A 26,137-nucleotide genomic window follows, 5' to 3' on the forward strand; every position below is an offset into this window, starting at 1 on the left:
TGACGAAACTCTCTCCCTTTTCCCAATGTAGGAAGGAGGCAAGGATGCTGGGATTCCCTGGGACAGTCTCTTCTTTTTAAAAATAGAACTCAGCTTTAACTCCCACTGCTTGGTTCCTTCCTGCACAGCCAAGATACTGTCTAGAGATCTGAGAGTCCCACAAACCTAAGCTTTTGGAACAGGATATAACTTGAGATAAGCAAGGCCAGAAGGCTCCAGTCTCTCTCTCTCTCTCTCTCTCTCTCTCTCTCTCTCTCTCTCTCTCTCTGTCTCTGTCTCTGTCTCTCTCTCTCTCTCTCACTCACACACACACACACACACACGCACGCACAATTACTTTTTTTAACAGTCACCTCTTGGTATCCATGGATGATTGGTTCTAGAATCTTTCTTGGATACCAAAATCTGTGGATGTTCAAGTTTCTTACAAAATGACATAGGGTTTGCATCTTTCTGTATACTTTAAATCATCTTGGATTGTAATAGCTAACACAATGGAATGCTATAGAGATAGCTGTTGTACTGGCAGCAATATCAGTAAGAAAAAGTCTAAACACGTTCAATACAGAAGCAACTATTCTTTCAAATATTTTCCACCTATGGTTTATTGAATTTGCTATGGATAAGGAGCCCTTTCATGCAGGGGGCTGACTGTATATGTACGTGTGTGTTCATACACACACGACTGTTACATAAGTAAACAACAACTAAGCCAGTAATGACAAGAAAGGAACTTTATCTATTTAGCTATTTCTCATTTGAGGGGTTTAACTGCATCTCAGAGTGAGAAAGACACACAGGGTGTGGAGTCCCTATCCCCTTAGTCTTGTGTCTAGTTGCTCTCTTTTGTCAAGGAGCCTCATGTGCTATTACCTAGTCCCTTTGCATGAAATTTCAAATCTAAATAAAATATGAGCACATTTTATGCACGAATAATGGGGTCAACCATGGGAAAAGGGCAGGACATAATGAAAGTTGAGGAGAAAGGGCTCTCCCGTGTAGAGTAGCCCTGGACTGGAGCTTCTGCCTGCAGGGCTCAGTTCATTTAATGAGTCCATAGCATTGCCAGATGTCAAAGGCAAGGCACACACAGTGATACTTAAGCCTCTACACCAAAAATACTAAATGAATATAGTGCGCCGCTGCAGAAGAGCAGAGCAAGTCATGCCACCTACTGCAAGGAAGGGTTGGGGCACAAGTCCAGGTATGGGGTACACTCATGGGCTTCACTTCCTAGTTCTAGCAGTTTAGTAAATTAATCAAATATCCTCTGTATTACTTTATTCTCCTAACATGATGTGAAAAATGAAGCTATTTAACACGTAAAGAAGAAAGAGTTCAAAACTGTATATTTTTTTCTAAATTTGGCAATCCCTTAATAGTTCACATTTTGGATTTTTGTTATGGTGGATTCACAATAACATGACCCATTAGGAGGCTCACATGTGGTTATAAACTAGTTTATGTAAGTGATATTTTTTTAACAAGCATTCAAGTCTTCCTTTAATTTAATTCAGTACATCATCAGTCATGTAATGTTACTCCCTAGGATTTAATTTCACATTTTGGGAGATGAATTAATTCTTTCAGGCCACTGGGTTGCAATTTAGCTAGCATATTACAGCTTGAGTGTGCTATGTGAACCTTACTGATCTAAATAACCTAACTTTCCATGAAAAATTTATTGACAGAATAAGCCCAACTGTAAAACCCTTGTGTCAAAGGTAATTTTGGTAAAATATAAAACTGACTGATTTCATTAGTTTGGTTCCCGGCAACAAACCACTCCTTCCCTGTCTGTTCCACGGATGGGGTGGCCTCCCTTTTGTATGACATCCTCCGATCCACTATGAGAAGCTTGGAAAAGAGTATCTCATTATCAATCCTCGTTGTTGCCCCGAACTGGTGGGCTGTGGTAGCTTTCTTATTTGGGACCAAGACTCACAGGTTTTAAAGATTAATGCATTGGAGGAATTATAGGCCAAAACTAACCAGTTAATTTGCATTAACGAGAAAGGACAATGAAATCCACAGCCTGTAGAATAAGAGAATAACAATTGCTTCTTCCTCATCTAATAATCATTTAGGCACCAACAACTTCTCTTTGTCTATTTCCTGCCCTCTGGTTGCACCTCATGGCAAGGCATCCTACCAGCTTAGTGTTTTTATTCAAACATCTCTTCTCACATTCCACATCTCTCTTCCTGTACCCATCCTTTTCCTCTCTTATGTTTAGCTCACTTTGGAATGAAACTGAGGCATTGCATGCTACCTTTACTGAAAAAAATACATTTCATATTTTTAATTCTAAAAGTTCACATTGATGTTTGTTAAATGAATTAATTTTATTTAACTTTCAAGGACTTAGTGTTTTGTCTTGTTTTCAAGGGAAAAGGCACTGGCTCTCAAAATAAGTAACATTCATTACGCCTCTGCTAAGGTATATAATGGATTCCTGGAGACTTTATCTACTATGGCAGCCATGATATTTTTCTTAGCATGTTCTAACTTAGATTAGGTTTCTGATTCAGTAACAGGTGTGGCAGTATTTTTCTACAAGAAAAAAATGCATTGGAAGCAAAGCCAATTACAGTAGTCTTAATAAAGAATTAAATGCAAATTCTAATTTAAAATAATAACACAAACCAATAAATGGAAGGAAATTAAGAGCTAAGTCTACCACTGTGACCTTAACTAAGCCCCCGCCACCAGCACTCACACAGTGAAACCATATGGCATTCTGAAGTCAGACACTCGCTTGACATGTTGTACGGGTAGTTGCACCTAGACACCTGGGTTGAGTTAAGTGTGCTGTTTCAGCCTGTATTCATTAGATTTATTGGCTCGTGTCTCCACTTCCATATTATTTTTAATGTTTTTTAATTAAATTTCCTTTCTATAATGCTAGTGAATAGTCAAAATTAAATAAATAAAACTATTTCTCCAAGTTACCAGTTGACCATGAACTTAAAATTTATTTTCTGAATCAGGCTTTTCAGTTTAGCCCACATGATAGTAATACCAAAATTTTATACATGCATACATTGTGGATTTTACAGGGAGCTGTCACATTTTTAGTGTCATTTAATCCTCATAACCTTGATGTGAAGTAGGTATTCATGAGAGACGAATTTAAGGGACTTACTGAAAATTATATAAAAAGAACACAGATTAATTAGAATTCTTGTGAATCCAGGTCCAATAATTCTCTCTACTATTCTACCAGGTTTATGCTAGGTATGAGACTCAGAAAAGAAAAAGGAGGAAGTCAATGAACTCTAGCATATTTCCCCATGAAGTAAAAGAAGGTGCTTTCTCATCAATAGGGCCAAGTTGTTTTCTGAACTATTGAAGATGAAATATGGTGACTGTCACATTGTACATTTTCTCATCTTTGGAAATTGGGACAATCTCGTGTTCTATTCCAGCTTCATTAAACTAAAGGGCCTAGTAATTTAACCCCTCTGGTATTTCACAAAGCTTTTTCAGTATACTCCTGCCAAAAGCCATTAGAATTTTTCAGGACAACTGAGTAAATACCTTGTCTATCAAAAACAACCTCGGTTTGTCCTGTGGCTTAACCCATAACACTTATAAATGTGCTTATTAACACACACAGGAAAACAGACAATACAAGCTGCTAGCTTCTCAGTTCATTTCTCTTTCAGGGAGCATTCATTCCAGCAAGAACCTGCCATCAGATGTTAATTTCCAAAAGCAAAAAGGTGAGGACTTTGCAGTTACAGGTAGCAGATGGCTACCTGCTGAACATGATGCCAACCAAAATGCCAGGATAAAATCTGTTCTTCTTGCTATAGGGCAGACTGAACTGAATAAATATCCAGAACCAGGAAATTAACAGGATTCAACCTGTGGGAAAACCTTTAATTCTAGAAAGAGCAAGGGAATGTAGATCAATCAGAAGGTCTGGGTTTTGTGTAACATTGGGAAACTCAATGGACTTTCCTGGTCTTTGGTATCTTCAACTAAAATAAAGCATTCTAATTTTTCAGTGAAGCATTTAATAAATTTAGCAAATTAATTAAAGTCAGGTCACGTGGAGGAGAAACTGATTTTTGTTTAAGTTCTGACAACCCTTGTCAACAGCAATCTACCGGTAAAGGGAGGCATTTTAGCCAGGCATGGTGGCACAGGCCTGCAGTCCAGTGTGGATTTAGCAGCGTAAAGCCCGTAAAGTTCCAAAAGATGGTAAATTATTTTTAACACCCTAAATTCACTTTAGAGAAAAAAAGCAGCATGGTGACATTTTCTTTCTATAGATAAATATATATAAAGTGACATATCACTTTATATATCAATATTTAAATACATGGCCTCTTATATAGCTATTAGAATGTTAAATGTTTATTGTTCTTAGTTTTATATACAGTAGGTACTGAGAAATATGAAGAAATATCAATCTGGAATTATTTTCATTTACTGACATGCATTTTGTTAACATTAAAAATTGAGTTACAACATTTGTCTAAGAATAGGATAAAATCTTTGCCAGCGATACTGTTTACTGTGTTACCAACAAGGATACCTTAAGAAAATATCAATTAATCGCAAACAGAAAATTGTGATGAATATTTTTTCACTGCATCCTAGAAGTACATTTTATTTTGTTCCAAACACACAAAAGGCCAACATAAGCATTTCTTATGGTGTCCATCTGAATAATAGAAATTCACACTCAATTGTCATCTGAAAAAAAAGACTGAGAAAACAGACTCGTTGAGGTTTGCATTAAGTGAGCTTCTGAAACAAGGAAAACATCTTACCTTCCACTCAGAGATGAAAAGAAGGGCACTACATGTATTCCTAAGGGACCTCCTTCCCCTGAAATGTCCACTCTTCTTGTCATATCACTGGGGCAGAATAAACAGGAGCACAGATGAGACTCTGCTAAAAAAGCACGAGGCACATGAACAACCCACCCCTCCGTGCCACCCACTCTCCCAGGACCAACAGAACTACTACTGCAGTGGCAAGAGCGGTGAAGGACATCAAAGGATTGTACACCCTGTGGGTATGATCAGAAGATCCAACAGATGAAAATCTTTGAAAGGTTATCTGATTTTTAATTTTAACCTCTAGAAGAAGAAGAAAAAGGAAATGACTACCTACAAAATAATTCCCCACTTAATCTGCATAAGTCAACATTTTAAAAAAGATGTACACAAAAATAAAATTTCTCCCTAATGAGATTTACTTGAAAATTACAGGCCAGAAAATACATGGAAGTAAGTGTATTTATGCTTACACAGAAAGTAGGTGGCCTTTCTTCTCTGGAAGAGAGGAAAAGTGAAATAAACTATTTCTTAGGAAAAGCACAGAATTACAGTATATAATAGTTTTGAAGCCACAGTGAGTAATATATTTGGGCATGTTTGAAGCAATATAAGTCAAAACTTAAAATTGTATCAGTTGATTTCAGTGGAACAATTCCAAATTTTCACCTCCTGGTTGATTTATTTATTTTTTACAGGTAAAAAAAGAGGTTGCAGAAGCTGGAGAAAATGTTTTATAGAAAGAAATAGAAAATCTGACCTGCCTAACCTAGCCCAGATTAAGGAAAGAATGAGCTAGGAACATTAATGGATGGTGTGTATAACAAATATATAGAAGGCACTGGGCGCTTTTGAGTAATGTAGAGTAGAACTAGCAAGTTTTTGTAAAAATGAAAAATAATAACTGTGAATAATTATTGGCTCCTTTATTCTCAGAAAGAGAAAATAAAATTACCAGAGGAAAATGGTAAAGTTGGAGTAAACATCTCCTTTATGAAAAGTAGGCATGTTTCTATTGTTTTCTATTTACATGAAAATGACCTGAACCTAGATGTCAAATTAAGAACTACAGCTGTTAGAAATGCTTTTCTGCTCCAAATGAAAATGGTGAAATTTTGGTTCTTTGCTGGAAAATGGAGAACAGCATTAAGAAAGCAAAATGACTGATGAATTCACTCTGCATGAAACATTCTTTCCCAGCATCTAAAATAAACATTAAATATAATATTGTCCGTGGATTAGGCTTATTTTTAATGTTTTCTTTGCAAGCCTATTATCATTAAGAACTGAGAAAAAGAACACATTAGTTTCCAGTATTTGTGGGAGACAAGGAATTTCAATTTGATAATGAATATCAGATGGATTTTTACCCAGACATTGCTGGTGTACATATAAATTGTTCAGTCAAATAAGTTATACCAGTAGCTTGGAATAGAAATTAAAAGTAAAACAAACCTGAAAATGATAATATAAGATTAAATAATTCTACTCTACCTGTATGAGGGTATGAACACTTACAAGAACATATATACAGGTATATGGACAGGCAAATAAAAGTATGTATTATAAATCCTGAATAGAAAATGCTACGTAGACAAAGGAAGTTGTACAGATTTTCGTGGACCAAAGCAAAATTTTTGTATAATAACAAATTTATGGTACATTTTCACACAGTTCAGGAAGACTAGACCCAGAGCAGTCTCATTCTAGGTTTATGACACTGTTTTAACTACTTTTAAAATAGAGACTGAAATCTTATTTAATCATTGAAACATTATTATCTTTTCCTTTGTAATGTATTTTTACAGTTTTACACTGAAACCATAACACAAATCTTTCCTGATAAATGTCCACATGCTAATAGATAGCAAATATATATAATATATAGAGGCTTTAAAATATAAGTGTTTAGTCTAGTGTAGACTTCAAGATTTCAGTTTAGGAATTTTAAGGATGGCTTTTATAGATGATGACTTTTATGGGTTCCTATTTTTTTCCTACTTGTAAAGTATTTCTGCACCCTTACTCAAAACTCCTCCTGTAAATATAATAAATTCCATGGCTCATACTGAAACCTACTCTTCAGCAAGTGTTAACCCTGATTTTTACATTCACTTAATACATTTTACAGTATAAGCAATGAAACATACTTAATAATTTTTGAGGAGGATGGAGTTTTAAAGTTCATTTCTATGATTCTTCTTTTCAATATTTTAGATTATACTTTTAGCTTACCATTACACACTATAGCCAAAAAATTCTTTGGTTATTAAGATTTTTGGAAACTTAGGTTACAAGCCCAAAAATGTTACCATTCTAGAAAAAAAAGAAGATTTTCAGTTTTATTGACAATAATTTGCAAGCATTAACAAAAAATTAGATCTGCTAATAAAGACAAACATTACAATATTTACAATAATGTTTCACATTGTTCTTTACAAAATGTGAGCCATTATTTGTTTCAAGATAGAAAATATGTAAAAAGGAGGTCTCATAGACAAATTCACAGATTTTTACTTATTTTAAAAGGAATACATCTCCACAGTATCATACATACTTTGCAAAGTTCTATAGAAATCTATCTGCATACTTCATGGGATGTAAACACAGTAATTAGACTAGCTACAGACATTTTATTTTACTTTTTTGTTTTTTTGCGGTACTAGGGATCGAACTCACAACCTTGTGCTTGATAGGCAGGCGCTTATGCCACTGAGCTATATCCCCAGCCCCTAGATACACACATTTTAATACAGAACTTCTGTGGTGCCAGATGTGATGAATGAGGTGGGTGTGGGTACACCATAATGTTTTCATGAGCCTGCCTTTCTGTAGATGTCACTCAGCAGCAACATTCACTATGTTTTTACCACATCTGTAAAGACATTCATGAAAGGACACCCAGAACTGCTTCAGAAAGTGGCAAGAATGGTGAGATGTTTGCTTGAAGTGAGGCAAAGAGCTTCCAGGGGAATTAATGACCATATGTCTTTTACTATAATAAATTTTTTAAATTCAAACATTCATGGTGTTTTGGTCAACCTTTACGTATCTATAAAACTGACATTTCATGAAGATGTGCAAATGGGCTACTGATACTATTGTTTAGATGCTCCAGAGTACAGTTGAGGGACTAGTGAGCTGAGTACACCATTTACTTAGGTTTTGGAGGATGGTACAATGGCAAGAAGACATGCTGGAAGGCAGACTAAGAGTGAACAATATAGAAAACGAGGTAGAAAGGATATGCTAGCAATGAAAAGAAAAAGGAATTACAAAAAAAAAATAGACAAAAGATAAACTGTGTGAGGTAAAGTTGTATTTGTTTTGCAGAGAGAACACTTTCAAAGCAGATGTATCTCTGATGTGGTTCAGAGAAGACAGTACAGGATCACAACGAGAAACTGGGATCAGACAAAAAAAAGAAAAGAGAAGCTGGGATCAGGAAACTCTTCCTTAAGGTGGATGCACTTGAGAAAGGACTCTGAAGGACAAATTGATTTTCCATCAGAAAAAAATAGGTGAAGGGTACAGAGGGCACACACAGGAGGAAAGGCCATCTATACTGAGACTCTGAACCAGGATGGCTTGAGGACACACAGGAGGGGTGTAATATTACAGAAGGAGAAGACATGAAGAATGAGGAAGAGGAGGAAAAGGAAAAGGAGGAAGCAAAGAAGAGGGAGAGGGGTGGCATGTACAGAAGGCAGATGGAACCACTAGCTTCAAATCAAATATCCCAGTGATCAAATTCCAACCTGGAAAACTCATGCTTAATTTTGTAGAAAATAGTCACTAGAGGTTCTGGAACTAAGAAACAGTGTTATAAATGCTGTAATTTAGACATCTGTCTGGCACTTATATGTGGGATCAATCAGAAAAGGAAAAGGCAAGGGAGAGATTGGCACTTGAGACAAGAGTTAGTAAATTACTGCAATAATCTATCTTTGAGGGAACACAGGATTGAGCAATGATTACAGAATAAAGCATGAGACCTCGGGGACAGGTTCAAGATAACTGGAGATGAACTCTGCAAGTAATTTGCCCAATGAGTAGCTGTCATAGGCAGAAGAGAAGATAGGATAAAATATGACGGCAATTTTAAGCCTAGAAGAAAAGCCGTATCCTAAGCAGGATAACCTGGGGAAGCAGGAGTTGAGGAATAAGGTTGTGAGAAATAACAAGGAACTAGGTAGGGGCGAGGGATGGTCTTCCATATACTTCACTTACTATTTGAAGAGAAGTTCAAAGTACAGGTTTTAGAAAAAATACCCAAGAAATGCTTGCTTCATAGTCTTCTTATCAAAGTAACTGACATGGTGATTCACAGGGCATGTCCTATTATAAAATTATTTAGAGATCTCCCTTTAAATATTATTCTTTAAATAAAGATGCTTTGTTAATAACAGATGAATTCATAGTTATGCTTAAAATTCATGGATGAATTGATTGTACCATTCACTCATTCACTGACCAAATATACCCCAATTATATTCCAAGACTTGTATTAAGTGTCAGAAATCCTTTTGGAGGATTGCCTTGTTTGAGAAAAGAAATAGTTACAATAAAATGCAGAATATTTAATAATGATGGTGATAATTACAATAGCAATTAATGTTTATCTAGCTTTTTATTTAGGACTGTGCTAAGTCAATTGCTTGTAATATACCTTAATTAATCTTCTCAATCTATATGATCATGACACTCATTTTCCTTAAGAAGAAAACATTTTAAAGAGGTTAATTAGTCCAATATGGCACAGGTAGTTAGTAGCACAGTCAGTGTTCAAATCTAGGGATTAACTAAACCCAAGCGGAACTAAGGAAGGCTTTATATATTTCATCTAGTAGTAATACATGGGAGAAATTAGAATAAGGAGAGACTGATATTTGGGAGAGAAAATAGTAGTTTATGTCAATAGTCTAGGAGAAAGGCGAAAAAAGTTTTAGCAATGCCAATGGACATAGAATAGGTTCAAGACACATTGAAATGGATTCTGGAAATGATTTTCTTAGCTTCTATGCCACCTGCATAAAGTGTGTCCAAAGTCCTGTGGTAAGGCCAGCGTACGTGGGACAGCATTTAAAGTCCTCACCCCAGAAAGACGCTGGCCACATAATTCAGTTGGAAATAGCACCCTAATCTACATTTAACTGTTTTCCATTGTCTCACACCAGCTCAAAACAATATCCTCTGTTAGAATTGCAATCTTCAAGCTTTCCTCTGTTAGTTGCACATCTTTTACTATAAAGTTGGTTCTTGCCCTTGCCCAGCCTCAGGTCTGCACGGACTAGGAATTTATACTCATTCAATATTCTGAATTTGGCATGAAGCTGATTTCAGTTCTGGTTCTCCTACACTGGCACTCATTACACAAAGTTTCTTAGCCCTGGTTATGTGGCATGAAATAAAAAATGAAGGATTCAGAAGGTGCACACAAGTAAGTTTTGAATTTATGGATTTATTGAAAACAGCAGTAGATGTAAACTGTATCTCTGTTACTGTTATTGTCCTGAGTTGAAGTTCCTTCACCTACTAATAATGCAAAAGGTTGTTTTGATAATCAAAGTATACTTAAGTACATAAAACTTAGAAATTTAAAAAAATAATTCCTCTGCTCTATTTCTTGCAGTTCCCTGAACCCAGAAAAAGTTTAGATAATTTTTTCCTTCAACCATTAGCCAATAAGTGTGCAATCTGTGATAGGCACCCATTTATCCAAGATGTTAGCAAACTTTTCAAAAGGCTAACATTTGAAAAATGATATTAAAGCCGAATAGAATAAGAGTGCTATATCCACTATGACTCCCTCTAAAAAAACAGTATTATCAAGCTTCTGAAAATACAGTGATGTGGAGATTTTTCACACCAAATTTTTAATATTGTGCAGCTCATTAACCAGGAAAACAATTTAAATAAAAATAATTATGATCATATGGCTGTAAGTTACACATTTGAGAACACACAGCAGAACAGTGTGATAAACAATAATAACATATTTTTAAAGCTAATTTCATGCCAGTTGACTGGCACCTATTAGTAACTGGACATGTAGAAAAGAGCAGTATGAATGCATTAGCTGAATGATGAACATTGGCAGTATCACCTTCTAATGCTAAATAACCATATATTACATGCAAAATCACTACTGTTTTGCCAAATTTGAAGCAATTTAAAGAAATGATAATGACAATAATAAAAATAACATAAATCGAGAAGCACTATTAAAATATCCAAATTGTGAAACTCTTGCAGTACTGCTATAATGCTCAAAAATTTGGGATTTTGGAGCATTTCTTATTTCAGAGTTTTGGACTGGGCATGCTTCATTAAAAGGTGTAGGCAGCTATTCCCAAATTTAAAAAAAGTCCAAAATCTGATGCACTTCTGGCCCCTATTATTTTGGATAAAGACTAATCAACCTGGAACAGCGTCAAATACTCAGGACTCCATATGACCCAAGCACTGTTCCAAGTACTTTATCTATATTAATAAAAATAAAATTTATACATAGCAAAATAATAACTAATCCTTTATTAACCCTTTGAAGAAAGTGTTAATAATATTTATTTTTTATGGAGCAGAAACTTAGGCAAAGAACTTGCCTAAATTCATAGATTAAATAAACAGCAGAGCTGGGACTTGAACAGGCAGTACCTTGGCTTTAGAATTGGGCAGTTACTACAAGGAAAAAAAAAAAAAACACTGGCAAACATAGGCATAACTGACTTCAAATCATGAGTCACTGTCATTAACACCATGAAAAATTCTCACTGATAGACTGGATTCATTTTATATGCATCAAGTAAAAGACTGCAAGATTATTCAAACAATATAAAGCAGTACTCAGCTTGAATCAAAGTAAAACATTCAACCACAATGAACTCTGAAGAAGTGTTCACTTTAAACTGCTGCTCAAAGAGAAGGAAGAGTAATTAAGAAATCCTGGTTGCAGAAGAGTATCGGAAGGATTGAGATCACTTGGATACACATGTTTGTCAGTGAGTTCTCATATCTTCTACAAAAAATGGGAGAAAAAGGACAACTATGTAATTAATGTTAGAATTAGAACGTGCTTCATGTTACAGTTCTACTTATCTTGGTCTTTCCTGTAAAATAAAACCAGTTAAAAACTGTGAAAATAAACCAGGATTGAGCTGAAATAAAGAAAAATATTCTTATTTGCATAAAGAAAATACCTCAATGCATCCTTTATTTTTGGCGACATTAGTAGTTCCGTCTGTACACCATTCATCACTTCTCTGTCTTCCAAGTTCTGTGTGGAATCCTGTAGTGAGACAAACCCATAAGCATGTGGGTGCTGCACATATAGAATTGAAGATTTGAATAAAATATCTCAACGTGGGAGAGTAAATGGTTTTATTCTGGATATAGACCGCATGTTCCAATTTCTTTTAAGACTGGTAACAGGTGTTAATCTTTTCAGTGCTTTCAATGTACTTTTCTCTCTCATTTGGTTTCTCAAATGTTCAAATGGCCCATTCACACAAGGCAATATGTTAAGAGCTTCAGAATTCATCATTTAGCTTCCTGCTACTCAATCCTAGGCTTTTGGGACTGCCTTTTAAACCAGCACAGAAAAGGAACACAGAAGGGAGGGAAGGCTGCAGTGCCAGACAGGTGGTGAGATGTTTTAATGCACTGTACTTGCTTGTACCCCCATGATACAGTACTAAAATATAAAGAGAACACAACCATGAAAAAATGGGGCCTGCCAAAGTCATTTCTGGCTAAAGTGCACAGGAACACTTCTGGAAGAAGAAAGCCAAATTCCTTCATCATGAGACTTGGATTTTGAGGATGCACTTTACAGAAAGGAAATGAAATGACCCCTTAATTTTTAAGTTTAACACACTCTGGCCACAGACAGGCAGGAGGATCAAGGGAGGGGCTAAAGCCTGGAGTCAGATGGTGGTGCAGGACAGTGGTGACGTTGCATTGGATGATACCCAGAGAAGTCAGAGGAGAGGACGGGCTCTAGACAGCAGCCCACGGTTGCTTCTGCTTTGTAGAAGACATCAGTTCTCTGCTAGGCTGTGGAGCTGTTCTTTAACAGATAATTCTGTGAATCCCACTTTTCAGAAGCTGAGTCACAAACACTATTAGTCCTGAATTCTGATTTCATTGAAACAAGCCACATGGAGAGAGATGCACAAGCAAAACTCACACCTGTAAACAGCATTTAGGACCCTGAATGCATCATCCCAACAAAAAAGAGGGCAACATGTGAGCTTCAGAATGAGGACATAAGTGAATTAGGGTGATATCAAGAACACAAGGTTCAGCTACATCAGAAGCACTTTGATGTGGCAAACTGATTCTTACAAAAACTGTCTTTTGTTTTTAGACTATGGAGCAGTATTTCACATAGAAGTGGGTGGTTTTTTGAGACTTACACCCTAAATTCATTGTACTTTTACTTCAAGTAATTTTCTTTATCAGTACGTATATGTAGTGCCCATGTTCACATTCCTTGTGGGCAGTTGGGACATGCAAATAACACATCTTAAATCCTTTCTTTATCTCCTTTCCCTCCATTCCCTTCCCTGTCCTTTCATCTCTTGATCCCTATTTCCCATGAGAAAGACGTACCTCCCTTCTTCCTATTATGTATTTTATTATTTTGCTCTTTACTTACACTATGGGTCTGTCATATAAGAGAAACCATGTAGTATTTAAGCTCGTGTGTCTAATTTATGTCACATAACATTACTGTCTCAAGTTGCATCCATTTTCCTACAAATGACTCAAGTTTTTCTTTATGGCAGAATTATACTCCATTGTGTGTAAATGCCACATTTTCGTTATCCCCTCATCTGTTGATAGAACATAGGATGTTTTTAAGATTTAGCTATTATAAATTATGCTGCTATAGATATGCATGTGTCACTGTAATATGATGTCTTTATCTCTTTAGGGAAGATACCTAGATGGAGAAAAACTGGGTCAAATCAAATTTCTAGTTTTAGTTTTTTGAAGACTCCCTTACTGATTTCCACAGTAGTTGTACCAGTTTAGACTCCCACAGTGAAGAAGCCCCTCTCCCACATCGCCAGTATTTGGCTAGAAGGCTAGCCAGGCTTTCTGGAGTCTCAGTGTTGTTTTCACCTACATTTCTTTAGTGGTGAGTGACCCTGAATATTTGTTCATGTATTTATTGGCCATTTGTATTTCTTTTTTGTGAAGCATTTGTTCACACCCACCTCTGTTGACCAAGCAGACCTTGCTGGATAATAGGCACCCTCTTTAGAATTTTTTAAAATTTACTTTTCTCCACTTGAGTGAAGAGAAGAAGCTCTGTAAGCTTAAGAGACATTTCATAGATTGGTGTTCCAAATGTTAAAAGATGAACATTTTTGCAAGCGATTGAACACTTGTGTTATTATGAAGGTCTTGACAAATTACTACAGAGAAAATGACGTGGGATTGGGCAGGTTACAAAAACACTTAGGCAGAAAAATGTAACAAAAGGCTTGAACCTGTCACTATGATGTATGTCAAGACATTTGACAACTTCATTTATGCTCAACTCATTAAGTTTCTTAGCTGTTTCTCTTACATGAGAGAAACTTGTGTTGGATTCTCTAGATATCAAGCACAGAACACATAGAGTTCATTGTATTTAGTTTGCTTGTGATGGATAATAAACTGTCAACAAATTTAAGGATCAGAAAACATTTACTAGCAGGCATCGATTCTATGAGTTAGGACTTGTAAGAGGCATGATGGGATTTAACAGTAGAGTGAAAGGTCTGCTGAGGCATCCACTTTAGAATTTTTTCTGAGGGTACAGTCAAGATGTCTGCAGGCTGCAGCATTAGAAAGACTTGCTTGGGGCTTTAGGATCAAAATTTTTTTACAATGGCTTTACTGAGATATACAGTAGTTCACATAAGATTCAACCTCTTAAAGGGTACAGTTTGGTGGCTTTGAGTATATTCAGTTCTGCAAACATCATCACCAAAGTTAGATCATTTTTATCATCCAGAAAGAAAACCCATATCCTTTAGCAGTCATTCTCCATTTTCTTCTCTCAAGACATCTGCCACCAATTATATATCTACTTTCTGTTTTCTAGTATTGCTTATTATGAATATTTCATATAAAGAGAATCTATCTTAAATCCCTTTCTTTTTGTTGGGACAAAATACCCAACACCCACAACTCAAAGGAAGAGAGGTTTTTAGAGAATTTAGAAGATTCAATACAGAGTTGGCTGGCTTCCCAGAAGAAAGCGAATAGCAAGAAGGGCCAGGGCAGAGGACAGCTGTTGAAACCATAGCAGCCAGAAGAAGAGAAGGGAGGAGCTAAGAGTAGGAATACACCTTTTCAGGGCACACCCCTATGACTGTCATCCAGCCAGGCTCCACTCCCAGCACCACTATAGTTGCCAAACTCATCCATGGCCTGATGTGCTGATGAATATTACACCCCCATGATGCAGTGGCCCTACCAACATATGAAGGCTTGGGGGACATTTTTAACCTAAACCATAGAAGTATCAGGAAACAGTTTCTTTCACTCAGAATGTTGTCTAAGCACACATCAGTATTTCATTATATTTTACAGATAAATAATATTCTAACTATGGATATCCCACACTCAGCTTTTCCATTCAGCAGCTAAATTTGCACTAATTCCAGTTTTCCCATTATGAATAATGCTGCCATGAACGTTTGCATACCAGTACTTGTGTGAACATGTTTTCTGTCCTCTTGGGTGTCCACATGAAGAAATGGAACTGTTGATTATGTAGTCTAACTTATTTCTTTATTTTTATTACTTATGTTTTTGGTGGTGTTTCTAAAAAATTTTGCCTAATACAAGGCTAATACAAATAATACAAATTTGTTTCTGTGTTTTGGGAGTTTTATGATGTTAGCTGTCAGGTTTGGGCCTGTCATCATTTTGAGTTCATTTCTACATGTGGTATGAGGTAGGGCTTCAAACTCATTCTTTGCATGTGGATATATAGTTTCTTGAATCATTTGTTGAAAAAAATTGTTCCCGATTAAATTATTTCAGTATCTGTATAAAAATGTTTATTTTTGGTCTCTCAATTCTATTTTATTGCTATATCTATCTTTAGGTCAGCACTACACAGTTTTGATTATTGTCACTTTGTATTGTTTTGAAATCAGAAAGGACAAATCTTCCAGATCTGTTCATGAAACCTCGAAATGTCTTTCCCCTTCAATATTATTTCATTATTACATTTCTATATTAATTATATTTCTATATAAATTGTAGAATCAGCTTGTGAACTTCCTTTAAAAAGCCAGTGAGATTTTGATAAAGACCACATAGAACTTATGGCTTAATTTTAGAGAGGAATGCCATTTTAACAATATGGAGTCTTTTTTATTTTATTATTTTTTATTATAAAGACAAAAAAATGAAATAAAATTTTAAGACAAGATAATAGGAGGGTAACAATGGTTAATACATTGCATATTGTTATCTTTAAATTAGTTACTCAGAGCACAAGATATAGGCATTTAATTGTCCAAACAATATTAGCACAAACCTTCCTTTTCAATGAACTAAGAGAAATGAGTAATATAACTCTCATATATATACATATATACATATTTAGCTCTCATATATATATATATGTATATATATTTGCTTTTTGCTTTTCACTTCTTTCTTTTTCCATTTGCCCACCTCAGTTTCTCTTTCCTTTTAAATTTTCTTCCCATTTCACAATATCTACTGTACATTTTGGATCTTATTTACTCTTTCAACTTCTCAAACTACAGAGACAGTACGATGTTTACACGTGTCTTGTTTATTTCACTTATCAGTACAGTCTCAAGTTGCATTCATTTATCTATAAAAGTCTCCAGTTTATCCTTCCCTATATAAAGGCTTTCAACCCATGAACAGTTAACAGCGTCAGTTAATTAAAATAAATATTCTTTTTGGTTTTGTAATTCTGTCTGTCTGTCTCTCTTCTCAAATACATACTATAAAGGTTTAACACTCTACTTAATCCTTTATTTTTACCTCACTGTGCCTTACACCAAGCGCAACTTTCTTGTTGATCCCTAATCAACACAGGAAACCAACAGACTTTCTATTTCAAACAACATTATCTAAGGTTAAGGGGAGTTTTTCTTCTAGTTCCAGTTAGATGGCAAGTAAAGGTTTTACTTATGTCAACAGATATTCATGCTCTGAATATTTGGAAATATCAATTTCAGTTGTAAAGTACTATGTGCTAATGTGCTCTTGAGTAACTCTGAACCGAGTATACATTTGGAGAAATCACACCAGTAACTACAGACTTGAAGAGAACACATATTTGCACACTCATGTCCAAGACAAGAGTTGTGCTCCTTTAAAAGAGGCAGCAAAAAATCTGCTTTGTCATAACCTCTATAAAGGGGTAGAAAGCATATTCTATCATCTCAGCTAATGGGTAGTGTACATCAGTTGCCAAATCATTTCAATATACGGCAGTCACAGATTCATTTGATGGGTCAGGGAGTCAGATGTGTAGGGGACACCAAGAACATAAAACCAGTTCAAATTAACTTCAGCAACACTGTAACTGTACAGTACTCCAAGACATATGCACAAAGTCAGTTTATCCTGTTAACAGTATACGTAAAATCATTTTTTTCAAAAATCGCAAAATATTTGACAAGAAATTTAAGAACACTTAAGTTATTCCTTCACTAAGTTACATGATGAAGAGTCACGAAATCACACATATCTAAAAATGAAAATGATGTTTTTTTCTCATAGCTTATTTAAATAACTGGAAAAAAAACTGTAAAGGCATGAATTTTAAAGCTTGATAGAGAGGGGCAAAAATAACTCTGATTATGAAGAACTAAAGGTCTCAGCAACTGCTGCTGAGCAGCCTCCATATTTGTTCAACTGAAGGTTTGAGAAATATTAATTATGCGACTTCCAATCTTTACATTCGCCTCTGGAAGCAAAATAGTTTGGAAGCTCTATATTTAACTTTATTAATAATATCATTATAATTTCTATTTTTAATGTTAGCTTAAAATAGGGTTTTAAGATCACCCACAAAGAATATAAAGCATGAAACTATCTCAAAATTTCTCTCATCTCTTTTGCCCACATTATAATCCTTTGTTTTCTAATAAAGTTCAGCAGGTTCCCATGCCTTGCTAACTGGGCAGAGACCTTTAGGAAGCTTGCCCTTTACCTCTTGGATCAGATCAGAGGAACATATCATAGGTGGCTCTTACAACAGACAAGTTTAATTACTACAATTTTAAACAAGCGAACATTTTTAGCAACACTTTCAGGTTCATGGGAGCATTTCTGACAGCTAGAATGCGTTGGATTTAAAAATCATCGCACTATTTTTAGCTTTAAAATCGACACTTACATAAATATTCCCAAACCAATTAGCAGCAGCTGGAAGTAAAGGTGTTTACATTTAGTTAGCACCGGTGCTAACGACTCCAAGGGTTCACAGACCGCAAGAGTCAGCACTGGGAGCCCCTTCCTCCAGGGCGGTGTTGGTGTTTGCAGCAGGGGGTCAGTTCATACTTCACAGGTGGTAAAGGTCACTGATTTCATACAGGAAAGGCTATGTTTTATTATGCAGCATCATTAACTTATGGATCTCCAAACTAACTTAATGCTCCTGATAAAAAATTTTGGAAAAAAATGCTACCCAGATTCACATCGTATTTCCCCAGTTGGCCATAGCTCCAAAACAAAATTAAAAGTAGTTTTATAGTTCTATCTTTCTTGTATCAGATGAGAACTAAAGCAGACAGCCTGTTTATCAATAGATGTCTCCCTCTGACTTACAGGTGATAATATATGGCCTTGGTTTCTCACTTCCAAACATTGTTAGCCACATTTCAAACCACTTGCCAGCAAAATTTTAACCGCAATTCAGTTATGTTTCAAAAGCTCAGGTGCATTTTAAAGCAAGATTTGCATTTTGAAAAGTCAACCACAAGTTTCTCTTGAAATTGCACATGGATTTTAGAATGAGAGTAATAAAAACATTATACAGAGAAGATTTGAATGAGAGGTTATTTGCCTGGTGCTCATACATAAAACATAATGTAAATTTTAAGATTAAAATTCTGGGCATAATTTCAGAATATTTGTTTTTACTTTTTAGAACAAAAATATCTGTGCTACAGTACAAACAAACTGCATTTGATATGCACATATATGAAATTAACACGCATTTCAGTACTCGGGCACGGTTATTCAAACTACCTGATATATATTCTTCATGCTATGGGCAATGCGTTGCCATGGGAAATCTCTTAAGTTGACTTTATGATTCTATTCCTAAATGTCTCAGTCTTAGCAATTTAACATGCTTATAATTTGCTATATGCAAACATACCATTAGATTTTATATGTATATATCTGAAAATTGGTAAGACAATTAGAGATTTAAAAGTACTAAGTCACAAACTGGTTAAGAATAAGGACTATGTTTTATTCATCTTTTTCTTCAGTGATTCGCAAACTGCAGCAGGGGTCAGACTCATAGAAAGCCTTGTTAACTCAGGGATCTCTGGGCCCAGTCAACCCATGAGATTCTGATGCAGTAGTTCTGGGAGAGGCCTGTGAGTCTGGATTTCTAACATGTTCTTGATTCTGCTACTCCAGTGAATACAATTTGAAAAAAACAGTGCTTCACAGTAACTACTGTACATCTGAGTTCTGCAGACAAAATCTTAAAACAATATTAGTTAACCTGAGAAAGAAAGGTGCTAGTAAGATAGTCTTGGACATTTATGCTAGAAAAAAAAAATGAAGACTCAGAAAAGTGAAATAAATATATCCACATAGATATTACGACAGTGTCAAAGCCAGAAAACCTGGACACTTATCTTTTTTTGCTAGTGGTGGTGCTGGGGATTATACCAAGGGCCTCACGCATGCTAGGCAAATGTATGTACCAACATACATTTTCAGACTTTTTATTTTGTATTTTGAAACAAGGTCTGGCTAAGTAACCCAGGCTAGCCTCGAACTGTGATTCTCCTGTCTCAGCCTCCCAAGTAGCTGGGATTATAGTGGTTCACACATCACCCAGCTCCTCAGGGTTAATTTTCTACTTAGTGTTCTTTCTGTGCACAAAGGTAAATAATTGTTAGACAAAATTTTTTTTGAGTCAGGGTTTCACTATGTAGTTCAGGCTGGACTTGAACTCACTTTATAGCCCAGACTGGCCTTGAACTCACAGTGATCCTCCTGCCTCAGCCTCTTGAGTGCTGGGACTGCAGGCACATGTCACCACACCTGGCAATTGCTGATTCAATAAATGCTGACCATATCATTTTAATTCCTTTTTCCATCTAATGAAAATAACGTAAATTACAATAATGTCTTAGATATAATTTACCATTCTGTCACAAATTTTAGAATATTTCACATATATTCATAACAATTCCATGTGACTGGTTATCATGGAAGAATAACAGGAAAAATTCATGTCTTCTCCAAGATAAAAGAGAAACTCAAAGAAAAAAAAAAAGATTAATTAAGGCCTTTGTCGCTTAACATTCAGGCTTGAATGCAAACGTGAACATATTTGCCTTGTTGTGTCCCTTAGTTATTGATTTTAGGCAAATGAGATACCATATTACAAAACACTGAAAAATTATTTACATGGAAAACTTTCAGGTGTTTTATTATTTTAGACATTGTGCTCTAATACTTACATTTTGAATAAAAATTACTGTCTTGGAATGTAATTAATGAGAACATAAATTCTTTACCTACTAGTCTCTGGCTTATCTTAGAAGCAGAGTAAGTGCATCAACATTAATTAAATGGCTCTAGCAAAACTTTGTCTTGTGGTGAACGTGCATGTGTGTATACATGCACAGACATACACACAACACTAAGAAACAGGATGAACTGAGATGACTCTAAGCAGTTCTGGGCTTTGAAAATTATACAAGTCAACAACTTCCAGCAAACAGCATTCAGCCACAGGTGATGTGGAGGAAGTATCACACTGGCCAAAGCCCATTTATGGTCAGCATGGACAGGGTTGGCCACACCTTTTCTTCATTTGCTTTGTGCTCAAGAAATGCTGGTGGTTTTCATGGGTTTAATAAAAATAAATGTAAAAAGCATGAAAGTGTAGCAATAGAATGAAGCTCCACTCTAGTCAAGGAAAAGGAAAACATGATTGTAATGTAAGCTCTATCAGTGCTATGCCTGATGAGCAGAGACCAGATATCCTAGCCTGATTGTCTGTAAAATGGGGATAGGAGGATTTCTATAGTATGTTCCAAGTATGCAATGCTAGGCACTCATTGAAGTGGCATGAACTATTAAGATAGGTGACCTCTAAGTGATAAAGCATATATATAAAAGATCTCCACAGATAAAGGGTACTCATTTGAACAAGTGTTTCCTTCGAAAGCTTCCCTTGAGAAGCAGGTTTCATTATATATTTTTGTTTTTTTTTTACTTTCTTAGCATATCGATTTCCACATAACTTCTGAGGAACAAATCTACTATGAATTAAAGTGCACTTGAAACTAAAACTCTCCCTCTGTTCTTCCACTTTCTTCTTTTAAAATTTTTTCTATGATCTTTTTGTGGCTATTTCCATGTATTTTTATTGCTAATAACCAGCACAGAATTGATTATTAAGATTTCCCAGAGTTCTAATTCAGATTTGAGAAGACAAGTAGTATTTTAAAAAAAAATTTCTTAAAAGGGTATATTCTTTACACATTTTACTGGATAAGGCTTTGTGTGTGTGTTTTACAGTTAAGAAATTTGTAAAATGCCTTTGACTAAACCTAATTCCATGTATCAAAACAGTTATAAATTTACCAAAAAGACAGGGTTGGGGTTCTGTTTGTTTGTAACACACACATATACATTTAATAAAAGAATGACACATATATAATCACTATTTTTATAATCAAGTTATTGTTCCTCACCCACTTACAGCTAATTTCCCCTGATTTTCTATATTAAATATATCAAAACTGTTAGAGCCCAATGCTCAGGTAGAGCCAGGTAATGTTGCTTGTTATTAAATGGGTAAGCATACTGAACAACAGCCTCTGCCATAGGGTCTGCTTTAGATCATGCTACCCTGATAAAACATGATCAAATGTACTATGAACATCTGCTTCTCTTAAATTTAGTCTGTCCATTAACTATAGTATCTCCTTAAATTAATGGACTGAAGATATGTCAAAGTACACAATTTGGTGATCCTAAGGCTTTGTTTGTAACTACATGTCTTCACCTAAATATGGTGAGCATAAAAAGAATAAAAAGTTGGGACAATACAACAAATACAGAAAATTTCAAATTTAGCCACTTTCACTTTGTTGGCAGAAATATATTTCAGTCCAGTTTGGCTGTAGAAAACATGCCTTATACATTTAAGGAAAACTACGTAAATCTCAGGTTTGCTTAGTAGAGAACAAAGATAAAAGGCCCTTGATGAAAGGAAGTCTTTCACCCACACAGTGTACTCTGCAGGCAGAGCCTCGTTTCCCTGCTGGTTCTTCTTCCCTGAGACAACCTTCACCATGGAAATGTGCTGCTGAAGATGGTGAAGCCGCAGACCAATTTCATAGCTGTTTTAGGAGTGGAAGAGGAGGAGGAGGAGGAGGAGGAAGAGAAGGGTGAAAAGGAGAAGGGGAAGAAGAAGAAAGAGAAGGAGGAGGAGGGGGTGGGGAAAGAGAGTTTGTATGTGTACTTAGTTTAGTACTGAACAGTTTTCCCAAAATTTAAGAAACCACAAATCCACATAGGAAAATCCTTATGAGCATCATGTAAAGAACCACACTTACTAACCATAAAGCATCTTAGTTTGTGCATAAAGCATATTCAAGGGCTTCTTGAAAACACTCTTTCCCACTGCCTCACTCTTTTCTGCTCCAGTCCAAGTCCCTGTCTCTCCCCATCATACCCACTGTTTCTCCCCTGCGCTTGCCATGTGTCCTCACAGATCCCATTCCCTTTGTCCTTCCATGCCACTTGCCAACACCTCTACTGGAGAGCTCTGGTTTCAAAAACTGTTTTGCTAATTTATAAGATCAACTGAAAATAAACAGCTTGGGGAAGGATTTTCTCCAACAACTTAAGATGCACTTGAAGCAATCCACGCAATGACCTATGTGAAGAAGCAGGATGAGCAGTAGAGGCACAGGTGAGCGCACTGGGGGAGAAATGGGGTGATCCGGAACTGGCCTCATCATCATCGGTTCCTACAGCATGTGGCAACACTGCTTGAAATCAGCTGCAGAGTTCTGAATTGCTCCATGAACAGCTGTAGTCATGGGTAGTAGTCAGCAAAATGTTAGTTTTTCAGCCAGAGATACAAAAACACAAGGAAGAGTTGCAAAAGATCCTGAAAAGGTAGTTATAATCAAAGCAGAATATACAGTACTCTGGTTGCATGAAGAAACCTCCGTGCATTTTAACACTAATACCTTCCACTTGAGACTGTACCCTGTTTGGGGAGTTGGAGGAAGCAATGATCCATTAAAAAGGTCCCATTGGTTTCAGTATCAATAGGTAAAATATAAGTTCAAAGAAGGCAATGGTCTTTATCTGTTTGCTCACTGATAAATCTCCAAGGTCTAGAAGATTGCCTTCCATAGAGTAGGTGCTTATCAAATGTCAAGATACACAGCTGTCTGGGACACCCTTACTTGCCTGGCCAATGCCTATCCATCCTTTTTCACCTCTTTAGGCATGGGTCATCTTCTCCCTGAGCACTTAGCACAGGCACAGTGCCCATTGTCAGAGCCACTTTCCTGCCATGTGCACGTTCTGTCATGGCTCTGATCTCAGTGAAGGCAATGATTCCTTTGTAGGTCTGTCTGCCTCAATTCATCCTGAGATCCTTGAGGTGGAAAATGTGTCTCACCCATCTCTGAATTCCTGTCATTTAGCATGAGCCTGAAATACAACAGACATTCCATTTCAGAGGTGTGTTTACTGGATAGAAATATTTTCCTTTAAGAGTCTTTTGTAATTTTCAATAGAAAAAAATATTTATGATGTGCGTAGCACTCTGCAAGACTCAGTGTGCACAGCATTATGCTAGGCTCTATGGGGAGGATTCAAAGATGAATATGACACTGTCTTTGCATTCAAAGCTGCAAGCTAGCTGGAACCATTGCCAGAGGCATCTCTGGCAAGAAAATTTAAAGTACAATTGAAAGCTAATCTTTATTTATGGATTGGAATAACTGAAGTAAAAGAGAATGCACTGATTTGTACCTGGCTGGTTATGTTTCTTTATATATGCTCTTATATTTTATTTATTATAATGCAGTTTAAAATGACTTCTATTATTTATAAAATGTATTTAAACTAATATTTAAAACCACATAAGTAAGTTCTTCAGTGGCTGGAAGCTTGTGTTAATCAAGATCTTGCCAGCTGGGAAAGAGAGCTGCCATGCTGAAACCTAAAGACTCTAAAACTCCACACTGGAGAATATTAATCGGGAATCTTTGACTTGAGGCAGACCATAGCCAAGGCCCCCCACATTAGCAGAGCATATTTTGAACTTCCTTTCAATATTCTTCCCTCATGCAGATGTCTCATCTCTTAAACCTCAGTCACGGGTCAAGGTGAGACAATGCCAGGGCCAGCTGTCCTCCCATTATTCCACACCACGAGTGCCTCCTTCCCCTACAAAGGCTCCTGGTCTCCCAATTGCTTCCAAACCTTTCTCTTTCACTAGCCTCAAGAATGGCCCCAAATTCTTTCAGAAACTCAAGAATGGCTTTGTAGATTCCTTCTTCTCCCTTGACTCGGTGAATCTGATTCTCTCCAGTGGATGTAACTGCACAGAAACCCTACCCTATGAAGTGGGATATATTCACTTTCCTCTGGCTGCCATCTCCCATCTTGGAGCTTCTACACTGAGACTGTCTGTTTCCTCCTTTAATGGTCTTCACTTCGCCAAGATGGTTTCCCACCATTTCCTCCTGTCCCCCATTTGGGTTGACTTTCCACTGTATCCCCGTGCCTGACTTCATACTATCATCCTTGGTGACTTCCAGGTCCACGGGGATCCTATACCTTGACTGGTACCTTCTTTCTCTAGACTCCCTGTTTAGGAAATTTGGTAAACAAAAGAAAAAATTAAATATATGATGCTAAGGCAGGGGTTCTGAGTAACCCCTCAGTAATCAGCTAAGAGATATTCTTCAGAATCAATAATAAACACTTAATGAGTGTCCCCTTTGTGCCTGGTACTGTGCATTGGGATCCTTTGTTTTAAAAAGCTCACTCTGGGGAATGAGGAACAAAGAGGTTGGTGAGAAGTATTGTGTGGCTTCTTCATTGTTCCCGGGTGCTTCATAATTAAACGAACTGGCTAGATCCAAAGCACAGTGATATTTTCTTCAACCACAGCCCCATTCCTTATTTAACAGAAGATAGAAGCAAAATTTAATCATTCTCCAGCGAAAGCAGTTTGCACAACTAATGACAGTAATGGTTCCTCTCCCAACAATGGTGTACGTATGCATATATAAAGGAAGCTCTCTGTAAATTTCAGGCTTTTCAAATGCAGAAAGCTTGACTCTGATCCCCTCATCAAGAATAGATGTTTAGTTGCCAATCTGAACGGATATCTTCTGTAGAATCATAACAGATTTGTGGTACTGAAATGATGATGAACGTTTTCACAGACATATCTTTGAAGAATGATTGCTACACGGGACAACTCTAAATAGGGGAAGTGGTAGCTGCTGAAGACAAAAGGCCTGAGTGGATGTGGGGAGGGGATTCCCTGATTACCTGCTCAAACACTTCCCTGAAAAACCACCAGGGAGGAGAAAGCTACAGTAAAAATACCACTTCAAAATCTGTCGGCCAATGCTGCCACCTATTCTGATGCCTTCTCAACAGTGCACTGATCCCGCATACTCACCTCCCACTGTGAATCATAGAGTGTTGTAGAAAATTACAAACATGCTCTGGACTTTTGGCTAACATGAAGTGTATACAAAACTTCAAGTGTAAATCTGTAAGTTGATGGCTTTGTGTTTCTCACTATTATTCTACGTGCTGGGTAATTTGGGACTGATGAACTTTGGTTTCTAATGCTTATATTTCTTTCTCTACCACTGCCCAGGCAATGACTAGAAGTATGTAGCAAAGTATACCATAACCAGATCCCTTAATTCACATGCTTAGAATTACTTCTATTGGACAGTGATGATTTAATTCAAATATCAACTCTGGATTAACCCTTTAATCCTATCTGGAATCATTAAATGGGCACAGGTAGTGGGTAATTATGTAGGCAAGAAACTTCAACAATAAAAACTGGTAGACAATAAAACCAAAGAGAG

The 26,137-nt window shown here is 36.4% G+C and overlaps 1 protein-coding gene across 1 annotated transcript in view; it reads right to left on the reverse strand.

Annotated features, from left to right (window-relative positions):
* Positions 1-26,137, reverse strand: part of Pard3b (par-3 family cell polarity regulator beta) — an 864,914-nt gene that overhangs the window by 463,973 nt on the left and 374,804 nt on the right. Inside the window, exons 5-6 of the mRNA XM_013520665.1 lie at positions 11,993-12,081; positions 4,785-4,871 (exon numbers count right to left, since the gene is read on the reverse strand). Of these exons, the coding sequence (XP_013376119.1) occupies positions 4,785-4,871; positions 11,993-12,081 (176 nt within the window). The remainder of the gene's footprint in view (positions 1-4,784; positions 4,872-11,992; positions 12,082-26,137) is intronic.

This window comes from Chinchilla lanigera, unplaced genomic scaffold (assembly GCF_000276665.1).
Source record: "Chinchilla lanigera isolate Chin_1 unplaced genomic scaffold, ChiLan1.0 scaffold00056, whole genome shotgun sequence".
Classification (NCBI taxonomy): Eukaryota; Metazoa; Chordata; class Mammalia; order Rodentia; family Chinchillidae; genus Chinchilla; species Chinchilla lanigera.